This window comes from Heterodontus francisci, chromosome 45 (genome assembly GCF_036365525.1).
Source record: "Heterodontus francisci isolate sHetFra1 chromosome 45, sHetFra1.hap1, whole genome shotgun sequence".
Classification (NCBI taxonomy): Eukaryota; Metazoa; Chordata; class Chondrichthyes; order Heterodontiformes; family Heterodontidae; genus Heterodontus; species Heterodontus francisci.
Window position 1 is genome coordinate 14617081 of NC_090415.1, and position 18549 is coordinate 14635629.

The window sequence follows — 18549 nt, forward strand, 5'->3', positions numbered from 1 at the left end:
AAAGTTCTATTGAAAGAAAGATCCTTGGCTTAAAAGTCAAGGGAGAGCTGCCTCCACCTTTGTTGGGCGCCGCCAGTATTTTCGCGTGGCTCAGCCCTTAATTGTCCTCGGTCGGGACATCCGCACCTCTGAGGCTGGCTGTCCCGCCTCCAAGAGCTGCCAGCCAGTCAGACGGCAACTCTTCAGCAGTGCAACCAGGAGCAGCGGTTACTGCTGGGACTGCACCCAAAGAGAGGCGGTGTGATGGACTTCCCCTCGGAACAAGAAAGTGGGGATCAGGCTTTATCCGCAAGGGTAGGGGGCTGGGAGTTTATGGCAGAGGGGTGGTTTTAGCAGGGGACAGCCCATGAAGCTTGAGGAGCCCACCACAAGCCACAGGGTGCCAGATCAGGCGGGCCCTTCTGCAGCCCTCAAGTCGGCTGCCAGGTTTTCCTGCATCCTGCTCCTCTTCGGGTGCTGAAGTTCCCGTCAGCTGCTGGTAAGATACTAGCAAGGAGGCCCGTAAGTGGCACTTTACTGGGTCTCAGTTGGCTTGGGTCGGACAGGCCGTATGCCACCACCACCCACCACTCCCATACACCCTTCGCTAGTAAAATAGCGAGGGGCGGGGGAGGTGGTGGTTAGGCAGCTGGATTTGACTCCCCCCCGCCCCTCACCGTCCCCCCGCCCCTCCCCCCACTCCCCCGGCGTCCGCTTCTGGAGCAGGGCATAAACATCTGGCCAACTTGTCTTTCAAGGCGGTAATGAAAAAAAAAGTTAGACCCATACTCACCGATCCCAAGAACAACTGAGAAAGCAAACATGTTCCACTCAGGTTGGCACACTCTTGTCAGAATTAGCTTTTGTTATTTCTTGTTGTGACTTATTTTTGGATAATGCCTATGGCGTGGTTGCAGCTGCGGGAACAGAGATTACAACATAATAGTCAAGAATACTGTGTCACAAATTATAGCAGGGTGTTAGAATTAGTCAAGCAGTCACTGAGGAATAAAGAACATCCTTCAGTGGACAGTACATAATGTTACCAGACCTTTTCCTTCTGCCACAGATTTGGCATGCTACACCAGTATATATGCTTGCATGAGACATAAAGAAACCAGTGTGCATTTTAGGCAATCACAGTATTTTTCCTTCACCTCGCTAAAGATTTTTCACTATTGGAGACATTGTTCTAATAATAAAGGATATCGAATTCGAAGTCAAAAGTAACGGATGCTGTCATAGGAACACGCCGAGTTGGGTGGTTTCCCTTTTAGATTCTGTCTGTTGTATAACTGACTTCATCACGTTCTTTGTGCATATATTGTATTCATAAAATCTCTTCTAAAATGCAAGAACCCTGTTTTGGTTTTAGTGACAGATTTAGTTCCCGTGCTACTTGAGACAGCCTGTGGTTTTACTGTGGTCGGTAGAGTATTGAAAGGGAATGCTTGATGACACGGCTGATCACGTTCATACGAAAACCCCAGAGATATTGTACAAAACATTTTACACATCTCCCATTTCAGATAATGATTGACTACAATGTTCTCAGAAAAGCCGTCGCTAATTAGTTCACTCTAAAACTTTTTCGTGTCCCTGAGAGACAAGATGAGCATTTGGTTGATAGCTATCTCGAGATATATATATATATATATATATATATATAAGTATATCTGAAGATTCACAGCTACTGCAATACTAACCTACCTTCAAAGAACACAGCAGAGATGAATACGATTCAAATAACCTTAGCTGCTGCCTTTGAGAGCATGTAAGTACATAAACTGCACTTCCCTCTTTCATTTAAAACAAACTGCACAGTGAACACGTCTTCTTATTACTGATGCTGTGGCTGTGAAAATGGTTGTCAGCAGCTTTTGCCACAGCTATCATTTCACATGGGAAAGACGTCAAATGTAAAAAGAATACTGGATCAATCGTGATCTGAGTGCCTACTGCAGTCATCTAGTGACTCAGATCAGAACAAAAAACAATAAAATGTGCAGTAATAGACCACAAGCCTCCCCGAGCCTGCACTGCCATTCAATTCGATAATGGCAGGTCTTCTGCCCCTTGGGATCGGTGCTGGGACCCTTGCTGTTTGTGGTCTATATTAATGATTTAGACATGAATATAGGAGGTATGATCAGTAAGTTCTCAGATGGCACGAAATAGTGAGGATGAAAGCCTTAAATTGCAGGACGATTTTGATGGGCTGGTAAGATGCGCAGAGCAGTGGCAAATGGAATTTAATCCTGAGAAGTGTGAGTTGAGGCATTTTTGGAGGACTAACAGGGCAAGAGAATATACAATGGATGGTAGGACCCTAGAAAGTCGAGAGGGTAAGAGGGACTTTGGTGTATTTGTCCATAGATCACTGAAGGCAGCAGCACAGGTAGATAAGGTGGTTAGGAAGTCATATGGGATACTTGCCTTTATTAGCCGAGGTATAGAATATAAGAGCAGGGAGGTTGTGATGGAGCTGTATAAAATGCTAGTTAGGCCACAGCTGGAGTACTGTGTGCAATTTTGGGAACCACACTATCGGAAGGATGTGATTGCACTGGTGAGGGTGAAGTGGAGTTTCATTAGGATGTTGTCTGAGCTGGAGCATTTCGGCTATGAAAAGAGACAGAAAAGCCGAGGGTTGTTTTCCTTAGAGCAGAGAAGGCCAAGGGGGGACATGATTGAAGTATACAAAATTATGAGGGGCATTGATAGGTTAGTATGGAAGAAACTTTTCCCGTTAGTGGAGGGGTCAATAACCAGAGGGCATAGATTTAAGGTAAGGGGCAGGAGGAATAGTGAGGATTGAATGGAAGAAAAATCGATTGGAGGGTGGCTGGAATCTAGAGCGCACTTCCTGAAGAGGTGGTAGAGGCAGCAACCCTCACAACATTTAAGAAGTATTGAGATGAGCACTTGAAACGCCACAGCATCCAAGGCTACGGGCCAAATGCTGGAAAATGCGATTAGAATAGTTAGGTGCTTGATGGCCGGCACAGATCCGATGGGCCGAAGGGCCTGTTCCTGTGGTGTATGACTCTATGACTTTATGATCCTTCTCCACACCCCGCCTGCTCCCGGTGATTCTCTGAGAGACCAAAACCATTCTATCTCTGCCTTAAATGTCGAAGATGGACAACAACTCCAAACATTCCCAGCCCTCTGAGTGCAGACATTTCTCCAGTTCCCGTTCCAAATGATCGACCTCGGATTCTGAGACTGCACCCTTGTGTTCTCGATTTCCCAGGCAGCGGAAACAACCCCTCAGTGCCAACCCTTTCAAGCCGCTTCAGAATCTTACCTGTTTCAATGGGGTCACCTCTCGTTGCTTTAAGCTCCAGAGTATCGCCATAATTTACTCAGCATCTGATCATATGGCAACAATTCTCATCCCAGAAACCAATCGAGTGAAGCTTCTTTGTATTGCCTCAAAGAAAATATATTATTTGTTGCATACAGAGACCAAAACTGTGCACAGCGCTCCAAGTGTGGTCTCACCAAAGCCCTAGACGATTGTAGCAAGAAATAGTTATTTATGCACTCCAATCCCATTGTCATGAAGGCCAACATGCCATGTGCCTTCTTAATTGCTTGTTGTACCTGTTTGTTAACTTTCTGTGTCTTTGTACGAATACATCCAAGTCTCAAGGAGCATCAACATTTAGAAGTTCCATGCCTTTCACATTGACCTCACACTTTCCCACGTTACACTTCATCTGGCAGCTTGTTGCCCACTCATTTACCTTTTTTGCAGCCTTTTTGCTTTCTCCTCACAGCTTACATTCCCGCCTCGCTTTGCATCATCACCAAATCTGGATACGTCACTGTCAGTCTCTTCATCCAAGTCATTAATATAGATTCAAATTGCTAATCTGCAGCACTGAGCCTTGTGGCACTCTACTAGTTACAGCCTGTCAACTTGAAAATGCTTTGTCTATCCCTACTTTCTGCTTCCTGCCCGTTGAACAATCATCCGTCCATACAAACATATTACTTCCAACCCCATGAGCACTGAACATGCATTTTAACCTTTTACGTGGCAATTCTATAGAATGCCTTTTTGAAATCCAAGTATACGACACATAGTGACTCCCCTTTATCTACCCTAACAGTTACATCCTCAACAAACTCTGGTAAATTTGTCAATCACGATTTCTGTTTCTTAAAACCATGTTGACTCTGTCTGATCATGTTATGAATGTCTACGTGTATTGTTAAGACGTCCTTACTGATAGATGCCAGCATTTCCTGTGTGCCTGATGTCTGGATAACTGGTCTGCAGTTTTCCTGTCCCTCCATTCTTGATTAAAGTTGTTACATTTTTAATTTTCAGTTGGTGTTATCTGGATAAAGGTGAGACAGAGGACACCCAACAGGTCTTACCATGGGATTCTTGACCAAGGTACAGATTCAAGTTTTGTGATCCAGTCAGAACGATTATTAGGCTTACCTAACATATACAAAGCTAACACTTAACAACGGCGATAGGTTATCAGCAACGATCAACACCGGTTCCTCTTCAGAGGTCACTGGGCCCTAGACTTCTCTCCTTCTTCTTCTCATGTTGTGTTTTGTTCACTGTAGTCTATCTTCTCGTTCTACGTGTATCCTGTAACACCCTTTCTTTTACACTTCTTGGGGTGCTGGGATCTTACCACATTAGTTTATGAATTGTTCCAGGTATCCTAATTGTCCTGGTTGACATCATTGTTGGACCCATGTTAGTTAATGCTTCAAACTATACACTTTACAGATGTTTCCTGGTTCTTTTTATTTTATCAAGGATCGTAAATGCCAGATTATTGCTGATACTAAACATTTTGTCAATTCTGCAGTTTCACACTTATCTCATCTCCACCCCTGTAAGGACTCTTCAGCCCATCTCTCCCACTGTTCTTACACAAAGGTTTAAACAGAGTATGGCCTTGAGAAAAAAAACACTTCATGATAAAGCAGGCTTTATTTCAACTAGACTTCAATGCATTAGTGTACATAGCATATAATTAGTACTATTTGTTTAGCTGTCCTTAATTTTTCACAAACGTAATATATGTCCATAGCTTTTACAATGTGAGCCCCTCTGCAGATGCATGGCCTCCCCTTTCCATTTTAGGCTACATGCAGTTCCACACACAAGCACATCTCAACATTGACAAAATGTCATATTTCAGCGATTCTGACCGTCATGCTTTGCAATCCAGCCTTGCCATTACATTCAGCCTTAGAAAAAAGAATTAAAAAGTTACTCATAAAATTAAGTTGCGAATTCTCTACACCTTATAGTCCCCACCTAGAGAATGAAGTATTCATGTACTGATTCCTCGCGCCATCTACAAACGCCTTATCAATCGTCATAATCCCTTACTTGCAGTCCTTCAATCAGATTAGAATAGAAGAGCCTTGATGTACCTGCGATCAATAAACATTGTCTCAAATCTTTCATGATCGTTCCTGCACAGAAGACACTTTGCTCACCAAAGGACTCAATAACCTCTTCGAGACAGGGGAGGCTCTCTTTAGGAATAAGATACTGTTTACTGATAGACTGGGCCATTAATACTTCCCTATCAGTCATCCACAATCATCTTTAGAAGTGGCGAAAGCGGAGGAGGGCTGTTGAATCAGACTTGTGAGTCTGGGTGAGCTGGGATGTTGTAACGAATCACTCCCCAGACAACACCGTCTATCCCTGGTTGTCGTATATAAATTCCCATTACCCCCAAAGAATAGAGACAACAGTAGATTAATTGGGACGCACCAAAGCCTGGGCCCAATTGGCGCTGGATTTAGCAAAGCCACCCTTACACACTGCGAGTTGACATGCAGGGTCTGAGGTACGAGCAATTGTCACAGTGGTTCCAGCGTCCACCAGCATAAATTGTTGTTGGCACCGGGACAGCATAACGGTGATCACGAGCCGTCCATTCTCATCACGTCTGAACCCCACTTCAGGCCATGTGTTTGTGGGGCTGTCTCCTTCAGAGGGGGCATCCCCCTTGGCCCCTACTGACTGTCCCGAAGCCTGAGCCATCTGACCGTCAGTGCTCTGGGTCGGTCATGAACCCCTGCATAATGGTTGGCAATTTATCTACATTTTTAGTGGTATTTTCCAATCTGGTGGCTAGAGTCTGTATCTGGTTTGTAAGCGTATTTTGGTGGAGGGGCGAATAATGAGGTGACTCTTGACGTGATGTTGGCCTACCCACAAGTATAGAATTACCCTGATTTTTAAGGCACTATTTTCGGTACTTCACTGCACAGACAGCTGCTTTCTTCGGCATCAATGTCTTAGACAGAAAAATCAGGTTGTTTTTACTTTTTGGAGGAGGTGCGCCCACTAGGTCATACGAACGACTGCATAACCCAGGGTAGATCGCAAGCCCAGCTGAATATTCATAGCGTGTTGACCTTTTGTCATGAAATACCTTAGAAATATGTAAGCTCATTGAGGGGGGGGGGGGGTGGGTGGGGTTGATCTGCGTGTAGCTTATTCTTATACTTGAGTGAATGGCACTCCCCACTTAAAAATCATCCCATTCAAAAACATTCCTCATTCTTTCTTTTTTTGCTGAAGAGATGTTCATTCTAAATTATTGTCATGTTGAAAGTTCCGTTTCAAGTAACATATCATACATAAAATTAAACGATTCGACAGCTATCTCTTTACCTATATTAATTTTGTGCATCGTTCTTTCTAAGTACTAGACCTAGCCCTCGATTGCCTTAATCAAGATTCCATATCCCTCTTTATGTTAAGCGCCCAACAATTTTACCCCTCTGACAGGTACCATTCTATCCTGATTTTAAAGTCAGTTTCTCTATGGAGTATGCAGCAATGCCTTGATAGTTTAAACTGTTTTCTCACTCCACTGGTCACTTTAACCATTTCCTGTCGTACTGTGTCAAATAGTGAAGCATGTCTGAGACCCGTCCAGTTGTGCAAGTCATCATGCATTTTGCATGTTATTTATTTTAACACGTGGCAAATTACGTTTCCACACTTACACCGGAGTCCCGACATCAAGTCACATATTCTTAACTCTCCATTGATCATATCACACGATCAAGGGTGGGGGGTGCGTTGTCTGAGGTCTTTGATTATTTCCCACTGCATGGTCCTGCTATAGTAGTCAGACTAGCCAATGAATTTAAAACAAAATCGGCAATGGTGCAAATATCTCCAAGAGAAAACTACTAAATGCAATTTCTAACCAAATGTTCCTAACTCTTCCAATTCATATTCTTTAGTTTGATTTTTCCTGCCTCTATCACTTACACTCATCACTTAGTCTCATGCCGTTTTAAACATCCCATTAGTTACCATTCTATCTCATTCATGAAACCTGGAGGAACGTACAGTCCAATATTCATATTATCTTTTAAACAGAAATCAAACAGTTCTATTTGATTCCAGGCATTAGCATAGGCTGAATTTTTACAGCTCGCCACCGATCTTAGCAGCGAACTTCAAAAATGGCGCAGCATATGCGTCAGATGTGCTCCCCAGCCTCCACGATATTTAGTATGCTGGCTCATTTACATGGAGAGTGCATGTGCTCTGTCCCCGGCAATGGCATCCGGCACCGGCACACAGGCGCTGGTGCCATTAATAAAGGTTTGCAGGCCTTTCCCAGGCATTTTAATTTTTAAAGTACACGGTTCTTCAGAAAATATGATCAAAATTGTATTCAAAGTTCCAAGCACCTGTCATACCCACCCCCTTATGACTAATAGGTTTATTAATTGCCCACGCCCCCAACAAATCATTTCTTCTGATACCGAACTTCTCCCACCTCACCATCTTTAGTAACGTTGACCTTCAATCCCTTCCCACCATCCCATAAACCAATAGCAATGGTATTCCTCGCTCCTCCCTTCCTTTGCTGAACACTTCACTCCTCTCCCTCCTCACCAGCGGGCCGCCTCGGATCTCCCCGGCATCGGGTAGCGTGGCAGGCCTGTCATGGAAGTATTTTCAGGGTCCCCCCGCCACAAACCCGGATGTTGGGGGGTGGGGGGCGGCTAAAATATCTTAAATAAAAGCAACATACTGCGGATGCTGGAAATCTGAAATAAAAACAAGAAATGCTGGAACCACTCAGCAGGTTTGGCAGCATCTGTGAAAAGAGAAGCAGAGTTAACGTTTCGGGTCAGTGACCCTTCTTCGGAACTCCCAGGGTCACTGACCCGAAACGTTAACTCTGCTTCTCTTTTCACATTTGGGCTAAAATATCTTGTTTGTTGTTTTTTTTTATCACAAGTATATTTTATTTTCTTATAAGTAGCTTGCTAAGTTGCACTGACCATTTTGCATTACAAATTATTCCAAATTGAAATAACAGTGTTATTGGGCTGGCAGGTTTTGTTACTGTTCAATATATTTATCCCCAAAGGAAATCTTTATTTATATAAGTAAGCACCACCTAGACTGCCTTGCTATCAGGTTTTTTTTTTCAATTAAAATTTGATTATCTCCTTAAATTTCAGGTAAATGTTGCCTTTGAGCGCTTGAAATAGCTAGCCATATCAATTCATTTTAATCGATTCAAACCTCAAAAAGAATTATCCCCAGGACTGATGATTTAATATTTCTAGCTGGCTTCAATATCTATCCTTCTAAAATTATGATCCTTGGAAGATAACAAATGGCTTGAACGGCTTAAGGCTAAGTCTTTGTGTGGCAAAACCTTTCGTCCAAAGCGCCATCATGCTGTGACATTTGACGTATGCAGATAAATTCTTTAAAAAAATAAACTTCGAAATCTCTTGTGGTAGGATCTGTATGCATGTTGTCCTGACCATTGTTGTCTGCTGTAAAAATCACAACGAATCCATTTGGTCCTACTCAAAATCCCATGGGCTAATTTGTCCAAACAAATGTGCTAATTTAGGAACTTACATTTTATTAACGTCCAATACGAACATTTACACTCAGAAATATGAAATGTCTGTGGCAAATTCAATGAGAAAAAAAATCTTGCCAGTACAAAGGTTTAACGGCTCTGCTCATTTTCAAAGTGGTGGAGCAAAATATTCCTAATTTATGCAACTTTTATTTTCAAACTAAACTTCCCCACTCGCAAAAGAACTAATGAAACTCAATTTTCAACAGATTTTCCCAAAGCTCTTTTTTTTTGTATCCTTAGGCATTGAAAACAATAAAAATCATGAGTAACATTATCATCTTCAATAGAAAACATCTCCATTAGGGAAGACAATATTTTAGATTAAACATTGTGGCCACTAATGAAATTTCAGTCTTCCAAACTTAACAGGGTAATCGTAATAATCGTAAATTAATACAGACCAATGCTTATTAACCACACACTGAACTGAATAGCACGAGGTTTTTTTGAGAAAGATGATGTAATATAACTATAAACATGGAACAAGCTAAATAAAAAGTTAGCGTTCACAATTAAATAAACCCTTCAATATTCTTACAACAAAAAAAAACATTGCCAATCTGAATTTCTGCAGTAGAGAGCACAAGCAGGCACAGATATGAAATAACACAGGATCTGAGTGCCAGTGCTGGCAAGCCCTCTTAATCATGAACACCGAGTTGGCGTCCGATATCTTGATCGATTCATTACCTCCCGTACCGAACCAAATTCTGTCCTGGTGGTAGTCTATGCTGGTTCCCAAGATCCACACGTAAGTAACAAAAATAAAATCAAATTCTCATTCATCGAATAGAGAAATTATGATTAATTTCTAACAGTAGTTTTAACCATTGCTTTGGAGGTTTTAACTTAGCTATTCTCCTGGACAATCTTAAAAAAAAGAAAGCATTTACCATCAGTCTAAGGGATGGTTTCACTTCCCTTTTTTAATTTTCCACTGAGTAACACATTTTTGATCTTCACTATGGGTATTATTTTATTGTCAGTTGCCTTTGAAATCTATTTCAATTCCTCAGATTTAAAATTCACTCTTGAGTGTGGTCCGCTTCTCTGCGGGGTTGATGTACTCCCTGAAATCCACCACGTGCATGCTGTAGTTGTTGTTACACATCAGTTTAGGAACAATTAGTTTGATTCAATTCTTGTTTCAATTGATGTATTGCATGACTAGCTTGGAGAACCATAAGGTTCTCTTGTTGCAGATATACCTTAAATGGCACACAGAATCTCAAATTAACTTGCTTTCAGAATGGGCAGAAATGTAGTGAACTGAGCTGTAAGAAAATATTATGTCCTCATGTCTTTGGAGTAGGACTTAAGCACTCAATCACTTGGACTGAGCAACAAAACTCCTACCACTGTAAAAGGCATAAGCTAGTCTGCTTGTTGATATTGTTAATGTGCACAGAATTCAAGGGAGATTTGCAGCATACAGGGCAATATGATGGATGGATGGATAAAGAGATGTTTGGATGACCAGATAAATATACAAATAGATAGATCGATCGATAGATAGATAGATAGCTAGATAGATAGATAGATAGATAGATAGATAGATAGATAGATAGATAGATAGATAGATAGATAGACAGACAGACTGCCATTGCAAGATTTGGAAATCGTAATCCCCAGGGGTATGTTCTGGTTCCTCAATTTCTCACCTTAGTTATTAATGACTCAGAAGTATGAATGGAGAGTTGTAAATTCATTGTTTTGTTTATAGATTGCAGTCAATTATGAGGGTTAGCAAGTAGTGCTGGAAGTCTCAAAGAGACATGGTCAGATGAATTGAGTGGTTAATTCCCTGCTGGATTAAGTTCAGTTTGCGAAAGAAGGATCTCATCCACGTTTTATTCCCACCCCCCCAATAAAGATAAAGAGGAATATTTCCCAAAAAAGCAATAAACGAAAGACTAGGGAGCAAGGAGATTGCGGAAAAAAACAGAAATAATGCTGTATATCCTCACCAGGCACCAGCATTTATGGAAAGACAAATAGAGTTACCGCTTCAGGTCTATGTGACCTTTCATCAGAGATTTCGGAGCTCAAGTGCTCAATCGTTAAAATAAAAAGAGAGGTACAAGAAAACAACCAGAAATGCTGGGGGAATGATACATTGGTGCCAAGCGGCCTGGAAAACAACGTATGGAAGCTATGTGACAGTGAGACAGAGCTCTGATTAGACCCCATCTCGAGTACTGCTTTCAGCTTTAGTCACGACGCCGAACATCTTAGCGTTGCAGCCTAGATGTATCATAATAAGGCTGGGGCTTAGACGGTTGCCTTGGAAGGACATTTTTCATGACTTTGCTTGCATTTCCTGAAGTGTAGAGGATTGAGAGGTTGTCTATGGCAGATGCTTGAGACAATCTCATGAAGCAAAAATCGTGTTGAAGTCAAGTGGGAAAGTTATGAACCAGAGGCCATTATCGCAAGAGAAGTGCCAGACCGTTTAGCAGCAACATCAGGACAGACACAACATGCCATGGATGCTGGGTGACTTTGAACTTTTCAGACTATGCTGGATAGTTTTGGTTCGGTAAGGATATTCAGGGAAATGAGGTAAAGGAAGATAGACAGAGTTGAGATGCATTAAGACATAATGTAATTGAACTTTGAGCGTCCCCGAGAGTCTGAATGGCATAGTCTCCTATTTCTGACTGTATAGTTACATTTCGCACGGTGTAATGGCTGTTGATCGCTGATTTAATAATAGAATATAGGGAACATCTTGTTTAGTTTAGTTTAGAGATACAGCACTGAAACAGGCCCTTCGGCCCACCGAGTCTGTGCCAACCATCAACCACCTATTTATACGAATCCTACACTAATCACATCTTCCTACCACATCCCCACCTGTCCCTATATTTCCCTGCCACCTATCTATACTAAGTGCAATTTATAATGGCCAATTAACCTATCAACCTGCAAGTCTTTGGCATGTGGGAGGAAACCGGAGCACCCGGAGGAAACCCACTTGCTTTTTTTTTAGCGATACAGCACTGAAACAGGCCCTTCGGCCCACCGAGACTGTGCCAACCATGAACCTTTCATTTATACTAATCCTACACTAATCTCATATTCCTACCACATCCCCACCTGTCCCTATATTTCCCTGCCACCTACCTATACTAAGTCCAATTTATAATGGCCAATTAACCTATCAACCTTGTTATATTCCGTTGCCCTGACCTATAATTATATATTCCCTGTATTCTTTCAGAACCCGTGTTGTGACAACCAGTGTCAACTATCCGGAGCACAGGGAAGTTTATCACATTTACTGATGTGGTGCACACGAATGGATAAGCAGAAGATAAATACAGCCGATGATGGAAGGCTGAAGTAAAAACAGAAAATGCTGGGGATACTCAGCAGATATGGTCGCATCTGTGGAGTGTAAAAGAATAAATAAACAGGTCGTTTCAGGTCGCTTCATGATATTAGAAGTATATTATTTGAGCTGAACAGTTTTAGAATCATATAGAGAAGAAACAAAGAAGATGGCGATGCTGCAGCTCACACCTCTTTGAAACAGCTATCATTTAGGCTCCCACCACTTCCGTTTTACCAGGGTCAGTCATTCATTCCCAATTCCCTTTAAAAAATACAATCTAATCAGCTATGATCACACTTTCAGACAATGAATTTCAAACTCGCTGCTTTGAAGAAATCCTCATCTCCTCGCAGGTTCTTTTGTTTTCGTATAGTTACCACCTCTCCAGCCAGCTATAAATGTTTTTCCTCATTTACTCTATTAAATCTAATCATATTTTTGCACAGCTCTATAAAGGAGAAGAGGTCCATTTTATGTTCTAGAATTACTATGTAACTGAAGTGCCTCATCCCTGGACACAATCTGGCATATCTCCTCTGCAGCATGTACAAAGTCATGGCACCCTTCCGAAAAAGAAATGTCCAGATTTGGACCCACATTCCAAGCAATGATTTTTACAAGTGTGGTATAATATCCTTACTTTTATTATTTTAAACGTCACACTACATCTATATGTTACACAGTCGTCTTTGAGGGTTACCCTTCGCAAACTCCTCCCAGTTGCAATGGGATGGAACTCCCAGACCATCCCAAATTCAATGTCCTCTTCGCTCATTTCTTCATGCACTAACGAACTGAACGTCCGTGAATAGGTCAATTCCTGGTGATCCTGCTGGCATTTTACTTGTCTGCAAACCTCAACTTTCAAAACACGTTCAATCTTCGCAGACATTCCCTTTATCAGTATTCTCTGAGTACAGGACTTCCACTTTATCTGGGAGGGTGAAAACCCTGCAGGTTCTGTGTTTTTTTTTAAAGTGTTTGATCTATGTTCTCTGTTGTCCCGGTAACAAAGATTCTTGTCTTGTCCTTAGGCAAAATGCTTGCGAGGTCATCTGATTCTCGGACTGCATCTTAAACTTTTAAAAGTGACAGTTTTAAAAAATATAAAATGTTACAAAGTCCAGCGTTCATAATACAAGCATGCCTTAAATGTCTAGGAATTCTTGATGTAGAATACTTTGCTCACTATACGTCTATTCATAAAACCCAAAATTCTGTATCCCTTTTCCTTTACGAGATAAATGAAATTGTCCTGAAACTTTTACAATTGCCTGCTTGAGATCCCATGTCTCGCTGTATTTCCTGGTGCTTTAAAATCATACCACTTAATGTTCATAACATTTCTTTATACTTCCTTCAAACATACATTGCTCCATATTCATCTGCATTAAATTTCAGTTGTCATATATCTAGCCATTTGAAATTAAGCAGTTTATACGCAGATTATAAATATATTTCAAAAAGAACAGTAATCTCAGTTTATTTTTGGTCTAGTGTAATCGTGCAACCTGCAGGATATTAAGTGACCAAAGTCTGAATGAATGCTACCTGTTCCTTTCAAAGGAAGACCAAGACTCTGGAAGAACGGTGTCAGAGATGCATACCTGCATTTGAGTGATAGTTCTTGCTTTGTCTTTTCCAATAGTGCAAGCTACACGATATTATATTATTCTTGCTGAATCATACAGTTTCCTTTCCAAACAAAGGAGAGGCTTTGGGAGAACAGAATTAGGGGCAAATTAGTGCTATTTGTACTTGTCCTGTCATCCAGAATCGTCGTGCATTAAGAAGGAGGCTGCAGTAGATTTGAAGAGTCGGTTATCAGTGCTGGAAAAAGGTGAGCAAGCCTGCATACAGCTGTTGCTCCCATCATATGTTTTGTAAGTTTGGATGAATAAAATGGTAACTGCTACGGGGAGGTAGTTGGGGTAGATACTGAGGGAGATGCGAAATTGACGACGGAGGTGAATCAGTCAACAAGGAAACGACTGAGTGTCTGGCAATGTTAGGGAAATTTTGCTTACATTACTCCTTCAAAAAGGAGTTATTTCCAGACTTAAAAAAGATGTTTTGAGGAAATGGAAGTTAGAAATCTACCACATTGAGTTGCATGATGCAACAATTAAACAACATCACAGCCAAATTCAGAAAAAAAAAATGGAAACACACAATAATTCTTTTGCAACGTCCGAAAAGTTCTGCATGCAGAATTGCAACACATTTAGGGCATGATGATGTTATGAACGCTGGACTTTTTAAAATGATTATGTTTAAAAAAATACTTTGATTTTTTTCAAGTTTAAGATAATGTCTGAGAAGTCAGGTGACCTCACAAGCACTCTGCTGAAGGACAAGGCAGACATCTTGGTTACCAGGACAACAGAGAACACAGATCAAATAATATTTTTTTAACTGAAACAAACAGAGATTGCCAGGGTATAACACCTGAAGAACAATGTTTTTCACCGTCCCAGCCTTTTGGATCGTAAAAATGGAGTCAGTGATTCTGAGGAGGCAAATGTGCATGGCATCTGTAAAAACTTGGAAACAATAGAATGCCCAGGCGGTTATTTAGAACATAGAACATTACAGCGCAGTACAGGCCCTTCGGCTCTCGATGTTGCGCCGACCTGTGAAACCATCTGACCTACACTATTCCATTTTCATCCATTTGTCTATCCAATGACCACTTCAATGCCCTTAAAGTTGGCGAGTCTACTACTGTTGCAGGCAGGGCGTCCCACGACCCTACTACTCTCTGAGTAAAGAAACTACCTCTAACATCTGTCCTATATCTATCACCCCTCAACTTAAAGCAATGTCCCCTCGTGTTTGCCATCACCATCCGAGGAAAAAGACTCTCACTATCCACCCTATCTAACCCTCTGATTATCTTATATGTCTCTATTAAGTCACCTCTCCTCCTCCTTCTCTCTAACGAAAACAACCTCAAGTCCCACAGACTTTCCTCGTAAGACCTTCCCTCCATACCAGGCAACATCCTAGTAAATCTCCTCTGCAGCCTTTCCAAAGCTTCCACATCCTTCCGATAATGCGGTGACCAGAACTGCACGCAATACTCCAGGTGAGGCCGCACCAGAGATTTGTACAGCTGCAGCATGACCTCGTGGCTCCGAAACTCGATCCTCCTACTAATAAAAGCTAACACACCATATGCCTTCTTAACAGCCCTATTGATCTGGGTGGCAACTTTCAGGGATTTATGTACCTGGACACCACGATCTCTCTGCTCATCGACACTACCAAGAATCTTCCCATTAGCCCAGTACTCTGCATTCCTGTTACTCCTTCCAAAGTGAATCACCTCACACTTTTCCGCATTACACTCCATTTGCCATCTCTCAGCCCAGTTCTGCAGCCTATCTATGTTCCTCTGTAACCTACAACATCCTTCGGCACTATCCACAACTCCACCGACCTTCGTGTCATCCGCAAATTTACTAACCCAACCTTCTACACCCTCATCCAGGTCATTTATAAAAATTACAAACAGCAGTGGCCCCAAAACAGATCCTTTGCGGTACACCACTAGTAACTAAACTCCAGGATGAACATTTTCCATCAACTACCACCCTCTGTCTTCTTTCAGCTAGCCAATTTCTGATCCAAAGCTCTAAATCACCTTCAACCCCATACTTGCGTATTTTCTGCAATAGCCTACCGCGGGGAACCTTATCAAACGCCTTACTGAAATCCATATACACCACATCCACGGCTTTACCCTCATCCACCTGTTTGGTCACCTTCTCGAAAAACTCAATAAGGTTTGTGAGGCACAGCCTACCCTTCACAAAACCGTGCTGACTATCACTAATGAACTGATTCTTTTCAAGATGATTATAAATCCTGTCTCTTATAACCTTTTCCAACATTTTACCCACAACCGAAGTAAGGCTCACAGGTCTATAATTACCAGGGCTGTCTCTACGCCCCTTCTTGAACAAGGGGACAACATTTGCTATCCACCAGTCTTCCGGCACTATTCCTGTCGACAATGATGACATAAAGATCAAGGACTAAGGTTCTGCAATCTCCTCCCTGGCTTCCCAGAGAATCCTAGGATAAATCCCATCTGGCCCAGGGGACTTATCTACATTCACACTTTCCAAAATTGCTAACACCTCCTCCTTGTGAACCTCAATCCCATCTAGCCTAGTAGTCTGTATTCTCCTCGACAACATTTTCTTTCTCTACTGTAAATACTGACGAAAAATATTCATTTAACGCTTCCCCTATCTCCTCTGATTCCACACACAACTTCATTTGATGCCAGGCTTCTGGACTTTGCATAATGGAAAGGGAAAATGATCTATTGACGTTTTATTCCAGTTAAATGTAACAATTTTTCTGAAGGCACAGACATAAGACAAGCAGTTGGCAGCCTCAGAGCAGACTGAAAGAAAGGAAGACAGCTGCAGTGGCAGCCTCTATGGACAGAGAAATGAAAACTTGCTCACAGAGAATAACGATAAAGTGAAAAGCTGTGAAGTGAAGCCTGGCTAAGGTGTAAAGCTAAAACCTGAACCGTGTCCGACCTGACAACAGCCAATCAAAACCCAACCAGAGTCTTTTTTTTTTGATGCCCAACACGACTCGAAAATCTCAAGCATATTAATGAAACAGAAAAAAAAATGTGGACTAAAAATAAAACAATACCACCAGCTCATGAGAACGGCACTTAGTAGTACAATTGGGAAATCTATACCAGTAGTACTTTGTCAGAGAGTTCCCAAACTCTGTTAGGGTGCCGAAGGTAGACAAGATGAATCAACAAGTGTGAGAATGTGACATCCACATTCCGCTTCCATTGTAAACAGTTTAGGAAACCATTCATGGTGCTGTCAGAGAGCTCAACCAACTTTTTGTCTGTTTTATATCCACTGCTACTTCTTTCTTTGTCTACAATATTGAGGAAGGATGCACTTGTAGCATTTATTGCATTAAGGTCCCTGTACAATTTGAGTCGATACAGAGGAAAATTTCCAGCTTACAATCTTATGTGAATGCCGCAGGAAGACTAGCTGGCCCATCAAAACTGTCTCACACTAATATCGCTGGACCATCACGGCTAAACACTTCTTCTTTCTCCCTAACCCACCTATAAATCTACTAGGAGTGGCACAAAAAAACTTAATAACCCTGGGCCAACGTGGGGAAAAATCTCAGCAAACGTCCTCGCCAATGCCCTGCTACCCTGGCAGTCCAAAACCTGTCCAGGAGATTACATGGACCACGTTTTACCTATAAAGAAACGTATCTCCTATATGACACAATCTTTCTCACAGTCAGGAACAGATCGAGCTCCCTCTTGCAGCCACTGAGAAGGTCAGCACCCACTACACCAGCTGACAATGTATTCACGAGGCTCGACATTCTCTGGGAAAAGAACCAGCTAACATACGTGATCTGATATGCATTTAAAAAAAAAAGCTCAGCGATGGGCGGCACAGTGGCGCAGTGGTTACCACTGCAGCCTCACAGCTCCAATGACCCGGGTTCGATTCTGGGTACTGCCTGTGTGGAGTTTGCAAGTTCTCCCTGTGTCTGCGTGGGTTTCCTCCCACAAGCCAAAAGACTTGCAGGTTGATAGGTAAATTGGCCATTATAAATTGTCACTAGTCTCGGTAGGTGGTCGGGAAATATAGAGACAGGTGGGGATGTTTGGTTGGAATATGGGATTAGTGTAGGATTAGTATAAATGGGTGGTTGATGTTCGGCACAGACTCGGTGGGCCGAAGGGCCTGTTTCAGTGCTGTATCTCTAATCTAATCTGATGGAGTTCTCTCTGCATTTTTACTTGTCTGCGACTGTGCAACAATCAGTTGGTCCCAAATGGGGCAAAGGCTTGCTTTTGAAAATCAATCAACATTAGTTCTACAGCCATTATAGCTTGTTTGAAATGATCAGCATTTGATGGGAAATATTGCATTAATAATGCTACATTGTTCAATGCCTTCAAATGGTTTTGACATGAACCGAAGTTTCTAGAAATAGCCAACTCTGTATTCACTCCCTGGAACAGAATACCAGCCCTTTAGAATCAGAGGAATACTTCATTTAAGGAACACAAATTATTAGTTTGACTAATATAGACTGTAACGGCAGATTAATATGCCAGGGTGTTTTAATTCATTACTGTGGAAGATTTAGAATTGATACTTGGATGGCCAGTGTTAATTATTCAACCTCCATCCCCCGCCCCCACCAACCCCATATTCAAGATAAAACACAATGTGCACAATGCCAATTAACGTCTAGACTAGATACAATAATTATTGGTTCTATGCATCTTCA

General features: G+C 41.8%; 1 protein-coding gene across 4 annotated transcripts in view; it reads right to left on the bottom strand.

The window, feature by feature from the left end:
* Nucleotides 1-18549, bottom strand: part of LOC137356451 (immunoglobulin superfamily member 1-like) — a 52769-nt gene that overhangs the window by 14355 nt on the left and 19865 nt on the right. For 3 of the 4 annotated variants that reach the window (XM_068022339.1, XM_068022342.1, XM_068022341.1), the window contains exon 2: nucleotides 773-896. In XM_068022339.1, coding sequence (XP_067878440.1) covers nucleotides 773-803 — 31 coding nt within the window. In that variant the 5' untranslated portion in view covers nucleotides 804-896. Of the gene's footprint in view, nucleotides 1-772; nucleotides 897-1689; nucleotides 1832-18549 lie in introns of those variants that run through there. The other variant, XM_068022340.1, reaches the window with a different exon arrangement.